Source organism: Diabrotica virgifera, chromosome 5 (assembly GCF_917563875.1).
Source record: "Diabrotica virgifera virgifera chromosome 5, PGI_DIABVI_V3a".
In the NCBI taxonomy this organism is placed as follows: domain Eukaryota; kingdom Metazoa; phylum Arthropoda; class Insecta; order Coleoptera; family Chrysomelidae; genus Diabrotica; species Diabrotica virgifera.
In genome coordinates, this window is record NC_065447.1 from 251,848,439 (window position 1) to 251,868,481 (window position 20,043).

The following is a 20,043-nucleotide window of genomic DNA, read 5'->3' on the forward strand; positions in this document are numbered from 1 at the left end:
TTATTTTTTGGAAAAAGAATTTCGTTTAAACTGACAGGTAAAGGACAATTTAGATCAATTAACTTTTCATACATCACTTTAATATTTTGTCTGTACTGTCCATCATGCAATGTAGAAGACATAAATGGATGGGTGACAAAACGGAAACAGGAGTGGAACGAACACATTAGTAGAATGGCAGAGGATAGGATAGTACGAATAGCACGAAATAAGTCACCAAATGGACGAATAATATTGACAGACCAAGAAAAAGATGGTGCGATAACTTAAAAAATTTAGGAGGCTAATATTGAAGAAGAAACAGGCTTTAAAGCTTACGTACAAGAAGAAAGAAGAAGTAGAAGAATAAGAAGAAGAAGAAGAAAGGACAGTTACAACACTTCATTATAGTCATGATCATTGCCTTTATCATTGTCTTCTTTTTTGGGTGCCACAGACTATGGAATTTTCCAGAACGTTCCATGTTTCAAGTCAGGTGAAAAGCGGTTTTGATCCTGATGTTCAGTATGGATAAGGATTTCTTCTTCTTGTGCCGTTTTCTAACGAAGGTTGGCGATCACTTCTTTAAACGGTTCTCTATCTTTTGCAACGTGAAATATCTGTTCAACACTGAGGTTAGTCCAATCTCTGGTATTCCTCAGCGAAGATTTCTTGTTTCTTCCCAAGTCTTTTTCCCCTCTACTCTTCCTTGCATGTTTTTCTTATTTTAATTGTGTCCATAAGCTTTCTGCCATGTCCAATTCGCCTTAACAATTCTTAGTTTGAGACTTTTGCAGTTCAAGGATTTTTCAGAATACGCCTATATAGCCACATTTCGAATGCCTCCAATTTTTTTAAAGATTGGGCTTTCAGAGTGTCCAAGGAATAAAATACAGAGAAAAAAACTTGGCACACAATAATCAATAATATGTTTCTCAAATTAGTTTTTGTTTTATTTAGAAAAAAAGAAATTTTCATTTACGGAAACTACATGGAAAAGATTTTGTTTACATTTGTAATGATGATAATATATTTTATAATAAAGATAGTAAACCTACGGACTCGTGGGTGTCAAGGATTTCGGATTCATTCAGTTTCCAAAATGTTATCTCATATCGGAACCTTGATTCCTACACATCCTTCGATAACGTATTATGCATGTAATAGACTGCGACTTAAGACAGCAAAGATGTATTATTTATCATCGAAAATACTTTTTTAGTGTTTAAACAAAAACTTTTCAAGAAGATAAAAAAATACACTTTTTGCATGTGTTTAAATTTTTGGAAAACCTTTTTCAAGTCAAAATCTCCAAAGAAAGACTGTGGTTAAAAAAATCTCTACATGAAGCCGTCCCTCAGACACAGGATTTCGAAATAAAAGTGGTCATAACTCGTTAAATACAAGAACAGGTATTATGAGGTGAATCTAAATATGAGAAAATATACAGGGTGTCCTATTTAAGCAGCAGAGTTATTCAATATGTATGATGAACATGAACAATCTTGAGGATGGTTTTAGAACGATAGGTCGATGGAGTAACAGTGTCTGGTAAAAAATCTCTAATTTAAGATTTGCTGATGATACTCCAGTTATAACCGCAAAGAAAAAGAAATGCTAGATCTCGTGCGAAGAGTTGAATTGAAACGCATTCTTAAATAAGTTTTTTTTTTTATTAATGGCTTTGACAGAGCCAATTAGCCAGACTATTTGTGTTTTTTTGTATGGTGTTACAATAACAATTTAAGTTAATATCTAAGCCTACTTATTATCTAAATTTACAGAGTGTTATACTATATTAATGGATACATTTTTCAATTTTGTGTGATATTTTTACAATTTTATAATTTTATTATCTAAGCCTATTTAAAATTTAAATTTACAGGACGTTACATATTCGTAAAGACATTGTAACGTCTGCTTACTTTTTGGAAAAAGAATTTCGTTTAAATTGACAGGTAAAGGACAATTTAGATCAATTAACTTTTCATACATTACTTTAATATTTTGTCTGTACAGTCCACACTCCAATATGAGGTGCTGTAGATCTCCCATTCCACCACAGGCGCAATATGGGTTATCACTGATACCTATGCTGTGTTTGTATGCTGGGGTTAGTGCGTGATTTGACCTCATTCTGTTTATTGTTTTTATAAATAGCCTATTTGATTCTTGTTTAAACCATCTCTCATTGGGAATTAGTGGCTGGCAATTTCTAAAATTTATTCCCGTTGTACTTTGGTTATATACACGTTGCCAATTTTGTTTACAATGGTTTTTACTGATATTATCTATATCGGTTACTGGTAGAAGTATGTTGCTTATGTTTTGTTTGGTTAAAGCTGCAGATTTAGCTAATTTGTCGACTTCTTCATTTCCTAATATTCCAGAATGTCCTTTCACCCAACAAATAATAATTGAACTGCCCGAGGAAGTAAAATCATAATATAGACTCTTAATTTCTATCTCAATGTGGTTTAGATTTTTTGTCGATTGGATAGAAGTGAGTTTGTCCACAATACTTCTACAGTCGGTGAAAATGATATAATTGTCCATACCAACAGAGGCTATATATTTTAACGCAAGTAATAAAGCTGATAATTCGGCAGTATATATTGAAGCTTCATTAGGCAATCGGCATGATTCTTTGTATTCAGAATTCCAGTGATATATTGCACATCCGATTTTATTTTGAATTTTGGAGCCGTCAGTAAAAATATATTGAAACATAGGCCACCTGTCTTTAATTATTTTGTTGATAATATTGCCTAGAAGGTTTGAATCCATGTAGTTTGTTTGTATTACCTTGGAAAAGAGAGTTTCAGGAGGTTTAGTGTAAATTAAAGGTATTTTATTTTTGTACATTTGGTTTTCATTCATTGTCAACTTCCTGTAACTTTCAACGTATATGGGGGTTTTTTTAGTACACCAATATTTATGGCTTAAATCTAATATATTCAAGTTACGAATAGTCCTTAAGTAGCTGACGTTTTTTGAGATAGCTCTAGCTACAAACTTATCTGTACAAAACTGTCTACGTAGAGTAAGTGGTGGTTCCTTAGCTTCAATCTCAATAATAGTAATAGGAGTAGATTTTAAGTAACCGAGACAGAGTCTCAAACATTTATTCCTTTGGATTTCAACTTTATTAAGATATCCTGTTGACGCAGACCCATATAAATGACAACTATAGTCGAAAATTGGTCGAATCATTGAGCGATAGAATAGCAATGCAATATTCGGGTCAGCTCCCCAACCGGTTCTACAAAAAGCTCTAAGGATATTCATAGAATTTTCTGATTTCTTTATAATAGTGATAGTTTCTTAATAATAATGAATTTGATCCTTCCATAACAATTTACGATCCAAATACGTCCCAAGATATTTAACACAATTTTTTATCGGAAATTCTATTCTACCTAATTTGAAGGTGCCTTGAGGAATTTGGCGTTTTTTGGAGAAAAAACAAATTTCAGTCTTTGTGGTTGATATGGATAAGCCTAGAGAATGGTAATAATTTTTTACACAATCTAATGTAAATTCAAGTTGACGTCTACAAATGTCTAGGGAAGAATGGGAGGTGTACAACACAACATCATCTACAAATTGTAAAATATTAGAGTGTGGAGGTACTATATGTTCTAAATCTATATTGTACAATGAAAAGAGAAGTGGACTTAAAATACTACCCTGTGGTATACCTAAACTCTAAATAAGTATATACTTTAAATCAGTTAAATAAGGTCTTAAGGTTAATAAAGACAAGACGACAATAATGGTGATAGACAGATTCAAAACTATTCAGCTTAGTAACCACTTGCAGGCATCCAGATAGTAGACTTCTTTAACTATCTCGGATCTACGATCTTTTTATATTGCTATACGGAATGGAAGCTTGGACATTGAAGAGACAACACATAAAAAGAATAGAAGCGTTCGAAATGTGTTGTTACAGAAGAATATTGAAAATTCAGTGGGTTCAAAGGATTAACAATGTTGAAGTGCTACGACGTTTAAATAAGGAGTTAGAAATTATGAAAAGTATAAAAACTAGAAAACTGGAATATTTGGGTCACATTACCAGAGGAGAAAAATATGAGTTGCTGAGAATTATTATGCAAGGAAGGATCCAAGGAAGAAGAAGCATAGGAAGAAGACGCATCTCCTGGCTGAGGAACCTTAGAGAATGGTTTAACTGTAGTTCATTACAACTATTCAGAGCAGCAGCCAACAAAATGACCACAGCCATTATGATATCCAACCTCCGATAGGATAGGGAACTTTAAGAAGAAGAAGAAGAAGAAGAAGTAGAATTCGGCATATTTTCTAATCCTGGAGACTGTCATTGCCTACATTTTTCTAAACAACTTTTTTGGATTCGACTAATATCGCACTAGAAACTCACTCTCTATGTTACAAAGTATAGAACTTTATCATAAAAGACACTACAAATAAACTTTTGTTGTCAGCATTTTATTGAAATTTTATGGTATATAGTTTCAGATAACATCTTTTTTCGCTTACAAGACTGAAAAGTTGAGCTGTTTTACTTTATCTGTAACTGTACCGATTTTTCATCTCTATATCTCCGTATGCCAAAAATCTTAAGTCCCCAAGGGTAAATGCATAAAAGTGGGACACGAAAAGGACAAAAGTAAATCAAAACTGCAACTCATAACTGCGACTTTCAGAAATCGTAACATTGTGACTACATTTTTGAATCTGGATTTCTTGGCGACCTTTTATGTCAGAGTTTGCATAAAAAGTATAGATTGTACAAGATTGTATATTGTATAGATTGTAAGTACATACAAAGTTTCCTTTTTAATTATAAACATACAAAATCGTGGAATTATTTTTCAATATTTTTCAGCTAATTGTATACGATTAAACAAGGAAATACACAAGACCTTTTCTTAATAGAGGACAAAAGTAAAGGTTACCATAAGTATGGATCATACAAATATTGGTCTATTACAACGTCACTAACACTTTTTTCAACTTCAATATTTAATTAGTAAGATCTCGGTGTTCAGTTAACCATCGAATACTCCTGAACAAAATGGACAAAATAACATGAAGCTACAGATCAATTTTGACTAACCGGCGTTTCTATGTTAAGTTCTAGGAGAAACCAAGTACATGTCGCACCAAAAAAAAGAGTTCTACAAGGAGGAGTTCCCTCTCCAGTACTATTCAACGTATACACTAATGACAAACGGATCCGTAATGCATACAAAACATTTATTTATGCTGATGATGATGCTTACGGACGAGCTGGAACTGTTGTCAATAGGGAAAATGAGCTGTACCCAAATTCACAAAAAACACAAATTATCCGCTTCCATCTCAACAACAGGAAAGCTACAAAAAACCTTAACATTCAATGAGCTGGAGTCACATTGTCCATTCTCCAAGTACCTACCTCTGAGTTCTGAGTGACGCTAGATAGAACATTGAACTATGTACAATGAAAGTACTAAAATTAAGACCCAAGCTAGAAATAACGTGCTGAAAGACTCACGTTATCCAGATACGAAGCTAACCCAAATGTGTTACGAACAACAGCGCTGGCACTCTGGCTATCAACAGCAGAAGTTGCCCGCTCCGTTTGGGAGCGATCAAGGCACAATAGACACTTATAGTGTAGTAACAAACTAACCATGTCGACTGATTACCGGCTGCTTGAGACCAATAAGAGTTAAAAAGCTTTACTCATTGTCAGGTATAGCTCCCCCAGTTATAAGAAGGAAAACGCACAGCATGGCAGAACGAACTAAAGAGATAATTGACCATCGCCATCCTCTATTTGGCCATCTTCCTGTACATAAAGGACTTAAATCTAGAAACACAGAAATGGTACAGTCGAGCCATTATCGCACAACATAAAAGCCACGAAATCCATAATTCAAACAAAGAGTATATTATGTATGTCGCCATTGGTGGTTATCAGAGAGTTTAAGTATAAAAATCTGCCCAGTACTTCGAAATTCACCATTTTAGGTCTGGATCCCGCGTATGAAAAAAAGTTGATTAATAGCAAGCTGAAAATTTGTTAATAGCTTAAGGGTGTCTAGTCGGATAAACTTTGATATATGGGAACACTGGAACAGGGGCAGTTTTAATTGTGAAACAGGTTAAAAATTTGGAACGGTCAGACCACAACAACGGCACATTTATTTTGTCCGACAGAATAGACTTAAACTCTCCGAACAGAGATTAAACTCTCATGCAAAAATCAGCCTGCTATTTATCACCTGTCATAATTCCTGTCATGTGACATATTCCACTCATTAAAACGCCCATTTGGTGATAAATAGCAGTCTGATTTTTGCATGAGAGTTTAATCTCTGTTCGGAGAGTTTAAGTCTGTTCTGTCGGACAAAATACATGTGCCGTTTTCGTGGTCTGACCGTTCCAATTTTTTAAGCTGTTCCACAATTAAAACTTCTCTTGTTCCAGTGTTCCCATATATCAAAGTTTGTCCGACTAGACACCCTTAAGCTATTAACAAATTTTCAGCTTGCTAGTAATCAACTTCTTTTTCATACGCGGGATCCCGACCTATTTGGTTTATGTGCAGTAGACTATTATTTGCCCTGTCTACAACCATTATTTTTGTTTTTCCGGTGTTGATCTGAAGTCTAGTACTAAGTTGCTTTCTTTGTTTTAAACGTATTTGAATATTATGCTGTGTACTTTAACTTTGGCTGAGTTCTTATCATTCTTCTTCTTCTTGTAGTGCCTATCCGTTTCGAATGTTGGCGACTATCATGGCAATCTGTACTTTGCACACTGCTGCTCTGAAAAGATTTGTAGTGGTTGTGTTGAACCACGTACGTAGATTTTTCAGCCAGGAAATCCTTCGCTGTCCTGGTCCTCGCTTTCCCTCTACTTTTCCCTGCAAGATTAGTTGCAGCAGTCCATATCTTTCACTGTTCCTCATGATGTGACCGAGGTATTCGATTTTGGCTGTTTTTATTTTTATTAACAGCTCTTTTTCTTTTTGCATCCTCAACAAAACACCCTCATTAGTAATGTGGTCGGTATAAGATATCTTAAGGATTCGACGATAAAGCCACATTTCAAAAGCCTCAACCATCAAAGCTTAAATTTTTTTTAATGGCTTTGGCATAGACAATTGACCATCCTCAATTCTTATCATACAGGTTTCATATTAGGTTAACTAGGTGGTTAGATACTTTCATATTTTCCAATACTCCAGAGGGGATCCCATTTTAGCGAAACGACAGCCTTTGTGTAATTTATGAAAGAAAGCAGCATTGGTATATCATATTCCCTCTGTTTTATCTATTGTCTGTCTGGTGTTCAATATGTTCACGAGTTTCTTTCCCAGGTACGAAGCTGCATTTTTCTTCGGCTATCTCTGGAAGTAGAAAGTTCTTTAGCTGTTCATTGGTTACAATCTTACAATAGCAGGACTTTGCTTGCATGAGAAATAAGGGCAATGATTCTTTAATTGCTGCATCCGGTTAGTTTTTTATGGATAGGGATAAAGGTTGATTCGCATCAGTCATCAGGTCATTCGCCTGTGATTCATATTATGTTGCACATATCCAGTATTACGTTTACGCTAATCTTACTTATTGCTTTTAGAATCTCCGCTGCTATACCATCGATCCATGGGGTTCTTTTGTTTCTTAGTTGGTTGAGGGCCTTCTCTGGTTCTGCCTCTGCGTTTGAATGTTTCTTGTGTTCTAAGACTGATGCATCCTTTGAAATATCTTTGTATAATTCTGAGCAGTAGTTTTTCCAGGTCTATGCAATTATCTCTAATTTCCGAAATGTGTTTCCTTCTTGAGATACTAAAGAAAATGCAGTGTAAATAAATATGCACATGAGTTAAGGTAAACTTATGAACGACAAGCAGCTCATTATAAAAGATAAAAGATGCATATTACTGAATTTATAAATAAACGGGTCATTCCATTTCAAATCACTCAATTTTGGAGCAAAAAAAATTTTGGACCTCCGATTTGTCTGAAAATTGGTATATAGCTTCTGCGGGACGTACAAATAAGATATTTAAGGTCAAAAAATCTTCTTCTTCTTCTTTTCTCAAAATGTTATTTTATGCGATTTTACAGTAAAGTATCAATGAAAAACATAATATTTTAATAGAAAGGACTCAAAAATGTCATTATATGGCATTATAACAAGTTACTTTGATTCAAAACAAGCTTTTGATCAAATTTTATAGTGTTGAAAACGTTAAAATACCGTTTTTTACATTTTTCTCCATTCCCAAAATACATCATAATCGATTTGGCTGAAAATTTGCCCACAGATAGACAAAACATAGGACTTTAAGTGGTGAGAAGGATTTGAATTATATTACAATACCAAAAAAATTACATGCAATATTATAGTCAAAAATATAGGCGTCTACTGTAAGTAAAATTAACTCGAAAATATCGACCTCACGACAAAAATTGTTAAAAAGAAATTGTAATAATTGTAAATACGATTTATTTGGAACAATTTCAGTTCCTACCATTTTTGTCGAAAAGTTAAAAATGGCGGAGATATTGAGCCAAACAGGTTCTCCTTTAAAATCAAGATGGCCGCTAACGTAACGGAGGAATTCATTCGTGATTTTAAATTTAGGCTACTATTGACTCCCTTAAAGATCAGAAAAATAAAATTTTGGGCAGCTCGGCATTCAAGGTCAAATGCTATCCCGACTGGACTAATATATAATTTTGAGTCTGATATTACTGCATGTAACTTTTTTGGTATTGTAATATAATTCAAATCCTTCTAACCACTTAAAGTTCTATCTTTTGGATATATGTGGGCAAATTTTCAGCCAAATCGATGATGATGTATTTTGGGAATGGAGGAAAATGTAAAAAACGGTATTTTAATGTTTTTTTACACTATAAAATTTGATCAAAAACTTGTTTTGATTCAAAATAACTTGTTATAATGCCATATAATGACATTTTTGAGTCCTTTCTATTAAAATATTATGTTTTTCATTGATACTTTACGACAGAAAATGCAAATTTGTTTAAATAAACACCAAATCATTGTAAAATCGCATAAAATCACATTTTGAGAAAAAAAGAAGAAGATTTTTTGACCTTAAATATCTTATTTTTACGTCCCGCAGAAGCTATATACAAATTTTCAGACAAATCGGAGATCCAAAATTTTTTGCCTAAGTGATTTGGCATGGAATGTACCAAACACTTTTAGCAGACTTTTTATCATTGTATTTTCTGATCAATTTTTTATTCATTCTACCGTATTGACTCAATTGCCACTACAATTTCTATGTTAATAGATTATAAATAACTTATAAGGATCATGAACGTGGAGGATATTAAAGATCATACATAATATGCAGTGTAATTTATATGTTAATGTTGACTTCGGAATAATTGCATTAAACAGAGTCTAAAGGTAGAGATGATGAAAAGCACTCTTTGCACCCCTTACGTTTCGTGTAATCATTTAATTCGCAACATGAACATTTGAAATTATTCTCAATGTCTAATATTTCATTTCAATTTCAGCCACGGAAATATTTCTCTTCGTTTCAATTATAATTCATACTTTGGCTAACATTTACGTTTTCGTTGAAATTAAACACGTAGATTGTAGATTTGCCGTAGTTACTTCATTTCGACGACCTTCGGCCAACTGCATTAATGTATTATAGCGTCGATTTTGTGACGCACTTGACCCGAATTTTCCACCACTGCCACTGATCGAACATGTGGAGAAAACCAACCGAAGAAGTGCATACTAGGCCGGAGGATCGGTGGTATTTTAAGGATATTTGTGTTGAGTTGATACCTTGAAATTGTATAAATCAGTCATGTTCGAAATATGTATCGTGTATATTGTGTAAGAGATATTATAGAAAAACCATTACAAAATCACCAAATACGTGAGAATACGAGGAAAATGATAAATCCAATGTCGATCACGGATTAGTCGATTATTTGGTAAAGTTTGTTTAGCAATAAATGGTTGACTTCAATGGTCAATACTTGTATTGGTACTTCAATAGTATAAAAGGCCCGGTTTCAGGTAAAATTTAAATATATTTGAATATTTGTTTTTCTATAATCTTAGAGATTAAAATAGATTTAATTTATTTTAAAACTCATTTAAAAAAATCAATTTCGGGTATATAAGGCAAAGCAATATATTTTACATCCGTTTTTTTTTGTTTTTTTCGTCGGAATTATTGTAAATTTTGTGGATCCTTTGTTTTATTATAGGAGTACCGTCTAATCAGTGTTAATAATTGTCAAAAGACCAACTCTGTCTACCTCGTTTGCTTATCGCTCCGGACCGGTCTTGGTCTTAACAATGGGTCAAGTCAGATAAATTTAATAATATTTACGACCGCACTAATTGAAGTCAACCATTTACTGCTAAATAAACTTTATATTTTTTTAAACAACTTACTAGTTTGCGTGCTCTTTATTTTGAAAAAAAAAATAACGTATTTATACGTAGACTAATATAAACTTGCGTGCATAGAAATCGGCCAATTAAAAATTTGGTCATTTTTCATGTCTCGAATTTCCTAAACCTGATGTCAGATTTAAGTGATTTTTTAATATGTTATTCCCTATTCTTTAAAAATATCGTTGTAATAATATTGTTGCTAAACAGGTAAATTGTCATTGTATACCGGGTGTAGGAATCGAACTGTGTTTTTTTCTCAAAGTTCGCATCACCCTGTGGAATAATCTAGCATTTATAAAATACTGAAATTAAAGTTAGGCACTTTAACAACTAGCCATGATCTTCATTAGTACAGGGTGTTTCTAAATAAGTTTGCTTGATAACCGTATGTCTGCAAAACTGACGATTTATTTATTGCTTTAAGGCCGGTTGAGATATGCAAATGAAATTTGGTGGGTTTTAAGAAGTAGTTATTGCACATTTTTTACATACTCGCGACCATTTCATCGTTTTTGTCTCAGATGAGTCATTCGTTCTGAGAACAATACATCAAACTTCGAAGTCGGTAGCAGTAGCAGTTACTAAGAACCAGATAGCAGTTAAAAAAGCAGTGTGCTATTTAAGAACCCATCACTAATCTGATTAGATTCTTGTAAGATTCTTCTTCTTCTTCAGGTGCCATCTCCGCTACTGAGGTTGGCAATCATCATAGCTATTTTAATTTTTGAGACAGTAGCTCTAAATAGTTGTTTTGAGCTGCATCCCAACCATTCTCTAAGGTTCTTCAGCCATGAAATTCGTCTTCTGCCGATGCTTCGTCTGCCATCTATCTTTCCTTGCATTATGAGTCGCAGGATGCCATACTTCTCGCCCCGCATCACATGTCCGAGATACTGTAGTTTTCTTTCTTTAATTGTAAGTTCAACTTCCTTCTCTTTACCTATTCTACTCAGTACTTAATTGTTCGTAACTCTATCTACCCAAGAAACCCTCATAATTCTTCTATAGGTCCACATTTCAAAGGCGTTAAGTCGTCTTATTGTCTCTACATTTAACGTCCATAATTCCACTCCATAGTATAGTGCACTGTATACGTAACATTTTGTTAAGCGTACTTTAAGAGCTAATGTTAAATCTTTGCTACAAATGACCTTTTTCATTTTCATAAAATTAGAACGTGCTTTTTCGATTATGACTTTGATTTCTGCAGTGTAGGCGTTATTTTCTGTTATAAGTGTTCCTAGGTAAGTGTACTTTTTTATTCTTTCGATCTGCTGGCCCTCTACTATCAAGATTTCGTTAGTATTATGGTTGTTTTTACAAATTTTCATAAAATTCGTCTTTTTGATATTGAGAGAGTCCGTACTCCCTACTACACCTTACTATTTTACTCATGAGTATTTGCAGGTCTTGTAAAGTATCGGCAATTATTACTGTATCATGTGCATATCTGATGTTGTTAACTAAGACTCCATTTACTCTTATGCCGACTGTTTCATCTTCCAGAGTTTCTCGCATTACCTCTTCAGAATAAGCGTTAAATAATAGAGGTGATAGTATGCAGCCTTGCCGGACTCCTTTCTTTATTTCCATTTCTTCATATGTTTCTTTTTCAATTCTTATTATTGCTCGCTGATTGTAATAGAAGTGTGTTATTAGTCTTAAATCTCTTTCATCTAGGTTCTTAGTTTTTAGAATTTCCATGAGTCGATCATGTTTTACTTTATCAAACGCTTTATTGTAGTCTTTAAAACAGACGTAAAGAGGACGGTTACTATCCAAACATCTCTGTGTCAGCACGTTGAAGGAGAATAATGCCTCTCTGGTACCCATACCATTGCGGAACCCATATTGAGTGTCACTAATATCCAGCTCCAGTTTAGAATGTATTTTGGCGTGGATAATTTTCAGCAGAATTTTCAAGGTATGTGACAATAAGCTTATGGTTCGGTAGTCACTGCATTCTTTGGCATTCACTTTCTTTGGCAAACACACAAATGCTGATGTCAACATTTCTCTAGGGATGATTCCCGTAGTATAGATAGCGTTGAACAGTTCTACTCCTGTTGAACAGCCCCTATATTTATCATTCAACGTCAACGGTTCTACTATTATCTCCAGGTTTTTCTCGTTGATCAACTTTATCAGCTCGCTAGGTAATTCATCTGGATCAGCAGATTTATTGGTTTTCATAGAGTTTATTGCCCTACTAAGATTATAGTCATATTTCTTTGTTAATTTTTTATTCTTTGTTTTATTTGAGAATTAATCTAATTTATGAACATTTATATCTAAAAATATGTGCCATAATAAATTTCTTTCGAGTTTTTACAGAAATCGAATTGACCGGGCTATTAAAAAAGATTTGTATCACAATAGATCAGTATTATCAGTCGGCGTATAGCAAATAAATATGTAATCCCACAAGTTATCGCATCAGAAAACAGAAACCATACATATTCGCGATCATTTCGTTTTTGTCTCAGATGAATCATTTGTTCTGAGGACAATACATCAAATTGAATATGAATTCCGCGAATCAGGATTTGCAGCGTGACGAAACGAGTCACCTTTTATTTTTGCCCGGCGAACAAATCGTGAGTGATCCGCTTTGTGAGCTTTGTTTTTATTTTCTTTTATTTTTACTGTATCCGCATTTCGTTGCCAATACCAGATAAAATCCTTATGAATTAGATATTCGGCGCCGAAAATTTATCATCTATCGTTCGATGTGCAGATTCTGTATAGATTCTGAATATTCCGGTCAAGTTTATCGTCCGTTAAGTTATCTGAGAATTTATTTGGCATTTTCGATACACTTAACCATATTTTAATATATGAACATTTATATGAACCAGCTATTTTTTAACTGGATAATCTGGGGTACAATAGAAAACGCGTACCATCTCATTGGCATCGAAATTTTTACTGGGTCTTGTCAATAGCAGAGAATCGAACGTGTTTCCATATCGGCGCAACCCCCTACGCACCACCTCTCCGACGAAACCAAGGAGTGATGGCTACCGAGAGTGTATTTAACCCTTAAGTACTAACTCACCGTCTCTCAAACGGCATCGCTTACTGAAAGTGGGATATTTCCCTTCCTAGAAAATTTTGAAGGTCGCCCGTTTATGACTTTTCAAGTTGGGTTGTTATTTAGTAGTATTGAATTCGGCAATTTGCGACAGGTTGTTATTCGAAAGATATTTGGACTCAAAGTGTGATTTCCGTCTAATAGACGGGGTGTTAGTGTTTGTACCCAGTTCGTCAAAAACTTCAAATAAGGGGATAAAGACTATGAGGAAACTCTTTTGAAGTAGAAGACGACATAAACGAAGTGGGATCAATTTGTGATGAAAATGTTGCCAATGACTACCATTGCTACACTGTACAAATTTTAATGCCTGTCAGTTTTTTTTGTTTTTACATTTTTTAAAAACTTTTTTATTTTCATGTTCATTACTCTTTGTTTAACTCGATTATAAATTTTTATCAAGATTCTTTAATTTGTTTCTTTTTATCACACTTTTTTTCAGGAATAAAAAGTCACACAAACAATCCTTCCATTCTTGTTATAATGTTTTTTATTTTAATAAATCTAGAAAAACTAGATCAATTACTGTATTTTTTAGATAAGTAATACTTTCAATATATTCAATATATTCAACACAAGATGCCGAGAAGATCGGAGTCGGCAACTGGAAAGTGCAGGCAAGGGACAGAACAGAATGGCGTAGAACGCTTGAGAATGTCGAGGCCCTCTAAGGGCTGTAGCACCATGATGATGATGAATACTTTCAATAAGTCATCGAAATATTTTTTTGCATTAAAATATATAACAAAAAAAAATAACCACTAAAATGTTAAACCCGTCTGTCAGGCGGTTAGTTAGTGTTTACGTCATTGATTAAAGATGTTAGTACTTAAGGGTTAAGACGAGAAAGTAGAATCATGAAACCAAAACCAGTTTGTTCCTCTCGGTGTACTGAACCGGAAAGAACTCCAACGCCAGATATGCAATGGAGTGAATTGGAACTCTGTCGAGGTGTACGCGCTTGGTAGTGAAAAGGCGTTCCGCTGGAACTGTAGCCGCAGTGAGCGGTAGCTGCCACCTCCAACACGGGGCTGGCCGGTGCCTCGATGCTTGATTGTAATCACACTAGATTGAAGTATGATGAGCTACGAGTCGGAGTGTGTAATTATGTAAAGTTTGTTTAGTAGTAAATGGTTGACTTCAATGGTCAATACTTGTACTGGTACTTCAATAGTATAAAAGGTCCGGTTTCAGGTAAAATTTAAATATGTTTGAATGTTTGTTTTTCTATAACAGATTTATTTTATTTTAAAACTCATTTGAAAACATTAATTTCGGGTATATAAGGCAAAGCAATATATTTTACATCCGTTTTTTTGTTTTTGTCGTCGGAATTACGGTAAATTTTGTGGATCCTTTGCTTTATTATAGGAGAACCGTCTAGTCAGTGTTAATTGTCAAAAGACCAACTCTGTCTACCTCGATTGCTTATCGCTCCGAACCGGTCTTAACAATGGGCCAAGTCAGATAAATTTAATAATATTTACGACCGCACTAATTATTGAAGTCAACCATTTAGTGCTCAACAAACTTTAGATATATTGATTTCGTGTAGCGCGATTGCTGTTGTACATATTATTATATACTGTGTTGTGTATTGTATTATTCTAATATTGTTATTATGTTTTTGATGATAGTTATATAAATAATTTCATTTTTCTTTTGCAGACGTCCTCCTAGGGAGCTTGCTCAGGAACGGGGCGAAGATAGAATTATATTTTATTTTATTTTTAATTTTTAACTGTATATAAATATCCTTAATATATTTATTTTATTCTAATATGTGTTTAACTGAGTCTGTTGTCCTGAAAGAACTACCCGTTACAGTTAGTAACCGGTCTAGTATGACTAAGATATTTGGGCCTATCAGCATGTTGTAAGTGTTGTCTCTCCCAAGATACATTCAACTTTACATGCGCCAACATAAGTAGCATTACAAATTTGAAGGATCAAAATAATTATTAAGGATAATATAGTGAATCAAAGCTTACCTGCTACTATGATCCTGAAAATTTCCTCCATCCAACAACCGCAACTTAGCAAATAACACGGCCGAAACGAACGGCACTTCCAGCAGCTCCTCGAGACATATCTCAACTTGAAACTTGTACTTCTTCTTTTTTGTCATGAAAGACGCCATTCCGGCGCCTCGTCCGTTGGTCATGCAGCCAACCACATGCGAGTCCTTAAGACATGCTTTCAGATGGAGCTAGATCTGTGGTCGACAAACGGCGCGAATTTTGAAAAAACAACGGACCCGCAGTACTTATGAGAGTATGACTGGTACTGTTCGTAACGCGCGTTTTCGTTGATGACGTTATTGTAGTTTTACGAGTGTAGAGAAGCGGCTGTCGATGACGCGAAATGAGTGCAGTTTTAAACAGTGCTTCGGAGTGATGTCGATCTGAAAAAGAAAAACGAACTTCAGAAACTCTGGTTTATATGTACGATTAAGAGCATAGGTGCAAAATTTCGGGCCAATGCTTTGAAAGGAAAGGGATAAGGTCAATTTCGGGATAAATATTTTTGACAAAATTGAAACGACGAATGAACGATTACATTATTACCGAGGGCCGAAAGTCCCTTGGAATGAATAAAAAGTTATTTTTGAATGAGATATTTGAAATTAAAAATCACACAAAATTTTCTTAGTTTTTCACCATTGTAACTTATTAAAATAAACATTATAGAAGTTTTCAGGGACTTTCGGCCCTCGGTAATAATGTAATCTTTCATTCTGCGTTTAAATTTTTCAGTCCTTTTTCTAGTTTTCTTAGGATTCGAAAAAAATTAATCCCATTTAAATAGCATTGAAGCTGAATTCGTACCCATCCCCTTAAGAACAGTATATTTTTAGATAAAATTCTAAATAACAACAAATTTAGCAAGCAAACTTTTACTATAATCAATATACGCCAGTCAATGAGAGCAAGAATAGGATATTACCTCCGAATTATATCGTACTGCATGGATTTTAACGAATTTCTGGGCCTAGCCTCTACTTATCTCCTAATTCAAAGTCCCCCTATGCCGATGTGTGCTTTTATCTTGGGGGTGGTTCTCACCCCTTCTCAGGGGTGGAACATTTTTTGGATAAAATTATCACGGAATTCGCTAGAGAATTCTAAGCCAAAACTGTTCTATAATTTTTTTTTTTTTTTGAAAACTCAATAGGTACTTTTTGATTATTCGTGGTTGAAAATTGGCCATTTTCATTGAAATAATACCTTTTCGAAAGGTTTTTTGCGAATACCTTAAAAACCATGCATCTAACTAAAAAAACTATATTCAATATTTTTGTAAGTTATAAAAAAACAAAGAGACACTTGCCTCCATAACTCTTCTAGTTATAATACAAAAAGAGATATGGTAGATTTTTGTATTATAACTAGAAGAGTTATGGTAGGTGAAAATAGTTTGTTTTTTGGTACATTCTCAAATTGGTCTATTCAACTTCAAATAACAGAGAAACGGTCGATTTTAGGTGTATAATGCTACCAATATCTTTTGTAGTGCTTGAAAAGACCTTTAAAATGAGCTATATTAAAGGTACATTACATTGAAACTAAGCGAGATATGCTACAAACAAAATTGATAACTAATGTGTTTTAAGAAAAAATGAGAAGTAATTATGCATCGTTTTCCTTCTACAATACCTTTTACTATAGTGTTATTTCTATGTTCAGAAAGTTGGACGGGTTTAAAATGAATGGTTTTTGAAAAAAAAAAGATCAAATTATAGAGAGCATTTTTAAATGTTCAGGAAACAGTCACCCAATTTGGGCGTCGGGTTTGGGGGAGAGGAGGAGAAACCGGTAAATTCGTAGTTTTTTACGTTTTCGTCAATATTTCTAAAACTATGCGGCTTAGCATGAACACCATTATACAAAAATGTTCTACATTAAATTTGAACTAAAAAGGCCCTATGCATAATCCTTCTAAAATGACCATTTCCAAAGTTACGGAGGTAGTATAGTATAATTGGTCCAAACAAAGGCCTAACCCAGACATCCAAAGTGAAAGTTTTCCTTTCACACCAAATTGTTCTATATGTTCCACATATTGTTCAGTAAAAAGTTACACCATTTTGAGCGTCCGGTTTGGGGGGGGGGGGGGAGATGGTGGAGAAGTCGGTAAATTAGTAGTTTTTTTACGTTTTTCGTCAATATTTCTAAAACTATGCTTTAGCGTAAACAATGTTCTATACAAAAATGTTCTACATAAAATTTAAAACAAAAAAGGTCCTATTCATAATTGTTATAAAATCAACAGCTCCAGAGTAAAGGAGGGTAAAATGTGGAGGTTATCGATACTTTTTATATTGTTAATTATGCATAGTACCCTTTTTGTTTTAAATTTTATGTAGAATATTTTTGTATATAGTCCAGAAAGCTACTGCGCATCCGCTAGGCAAAATATTCTAATTCGGATTGTTTGCACAATATTACTCAAAAACGACTCTTTTTAACTAATTTGCATGTTGCCAGGACCAAAAGGTGGTCAAAAAATTTTTAAACGTTTTTTTTTGTTTTTTTTTTCCTAAAATTATTTTTTTGCATGGAAAAAAGTTTTTTTAGGTTTTTTTGGATCATTCCAAACAGAAAAGGTCTTTAGTGACTTTTCTCTAAAAATTATAGTTTTTGACATATAAGCGATTAAAAATTGAAAAATTGAGAAATCGGCCATTTTTAGCCCTCAAAAACTATGTGAAAAACTGAAAATTTGAATGTTACCAAGGTAGGCAGATATTCTTTAAACATCGATTGATAAAATCCCGAAGAGTTTTTTGCAATACAATATTCAAAACTCCTTTGTTTTTTAATTGCTAATCAAGCGTGCGCGACACTATTTTCCACCGACAGTATGGTGCAAAAGAGAGGAATAAATTCGTTATTTCGTAAACCGGCGGCTTTAAGGAAAAATCCCGAAACAGGTCGATTTTTACTTTTAAGTTATGATATTGTGGCACATATGGTATACTAGTGACGTCATCCGTCTGGGCGTGATGACATAATCGATGATTTTTTTAAATGAGAATAGGGGTCGTGTGGTAGCTCATTTAAAAGGTTCTTTAATTCTCTATTCAGTAATGTAAACATTTACATAATTATTTATACAGAGTGTCCTTCTACTTCTTTTTTTGTCAAATAATTTATTTTAATACAAATTTTTTGGACACCCTGTATAAATAATTATGTAAATATTTATATTACTGAATAGAAAATTGAAGAACCTTTCAAATGAGCTAGCACACGACCCCTATTCTCATTAAAAAAAATCATCGATTACGTCATCACGTCCAGATGGATGACGTCACTAGTATACCATATATGCCACAATATCATAACTTAAAAATAAAAATCGACCTGTTTCGGGATTTTTCCTTAAAGTCGCCGGTTTACGAAATAACGAATTTATTCCTTTCATTTGCACCATACTGTCGGTGGAAAATAGTGTCGCGCACGCTTGATTAGCAATTAAAAAACAAAGGAGTTTTGAACATTGTATTGCAAAACACTCTTCGGGATATCATCAGTCGATGTTTAAAGAATATCTACCTACCTTGGCAACATTCAAATTTTCAGTTTTTCACATAGTTTTTGAGGGTTAAAAATGGCCGATTTCTCAATTTTTCAATTTTTAATCGCTTATATGTCAAAAACTATCATTTTTAGAGAAAAGTCACTAAAGACCTTTTCTGTTTGGAATGATCCAAAAAACCTAAAAAAACTTTTTTCCATGCAAAAAAAATAATTTTAGGAAAAAAACAAAAAAAAACGTTTAAAAAATTTTTGACCACCTTTTGGTCCTGGCAACATGCAAATTTATTAAAAGGAGTCCTTTTTGAGTAAGATTGTGCAAAAAATCCGAATCAGAATATTTTTCCTAGCGGATGCGCAGTGGCTTTCTGGACTAATAGAACATTGTTTACGCTAAAGCATAGTTTTAGAAATATTGACGAAAAACGTAAAAAAACTTCTAATTTACCGACTTCTCCCTCATCTCCCCCCAAACCGGACGCTCAAAATGGTGTAACTTTTTACTGAACAATATGTGGACCATATAGAACAATTTGGTGTTAAAGGAAAACATTTACTAGATGTCTGGGTTGGGCCTTTTTTGGACCAATTATACTGTACTCCCTCCGTAACTTTGGAACCGTTCATTTTAGAATAATTATGCATAGAGCCTTTTTTATTTCAAACTTAATATAGAACATTTTTAGTTCTATAAAGAACATAAAACGCATAGTTTTAGAAATATTGACGAAAAACGTAAAAAACTACGAATTTACCGATTTTTACCGATTTCTCCCCCCTCCCCCAAACCCGACGCTCAAAATGGTGTGACTTTTTTCTGAACATTACGTGGACCATATAGAACAATTTGGTGTTGGAGGATAACTTTCACTTTGGATGTCTGGGCTATGCCATCTTTTGGATCAATTGTATCATACTATATGGGTTGTAGAGCCAATGATGATGATGACGAAGGCACAATTGTAATGATTATTTCATTCA

General features: G+C 33.9%; 2 protein-coding genes and 1 long non-coding RNA gene across 6 annotated transcripts in view; 1 reads left to right on the top strand and 2 right to left on the bottom strand.

Moving 5' to 3' along the window:
* Positions 1–15,302, top strand: part of LOC126884840 (uncharacterized) — an 84,975-nt gene extending 69,673 nt beyond the window's left edge. The window contains exon 2 of the long non-coding RNA XR_007698157.1: positions 15,191–15,302. This is a non-coding gene — a long non-coding RNA (uncharacterized LOC126884840). The remainder of the gene's footprint in view (positions 1–15,190) is intronic.
* Positions 1–20,043, bottom strand: part of LOC126884837 (uncharacterized) — a 332,062-nt gene that overhangs the window by 220,005 nt on the left and 92,014 nt on the right. The window lies entirely within an intron of this gene.
* The window catches only part of LOC126884831 (protein FAM102A), a 287,385-nt gene that overhangs the window by 219,907 nt on the left and 47,435 nt on the right, over positions 1–20,043 (bottom strand). For all 4 annotated transcript variants that reach the window (XM_050651099.1, XM_050651098.1, XM_050651097.1 and 1 more), the window contains exon 2: positions 15,514–15,926. In XM_050651099.1, the coding sequence (XP_050507056.1) occupies positions 15,514–15,686 (173 nt within the window). In that variant the 5' untranslated portion in view covers positions 15,687–15,926. The remainder of the gene's footprint in view (positions 1–15,513; positions 15,927–20,043) is intronic.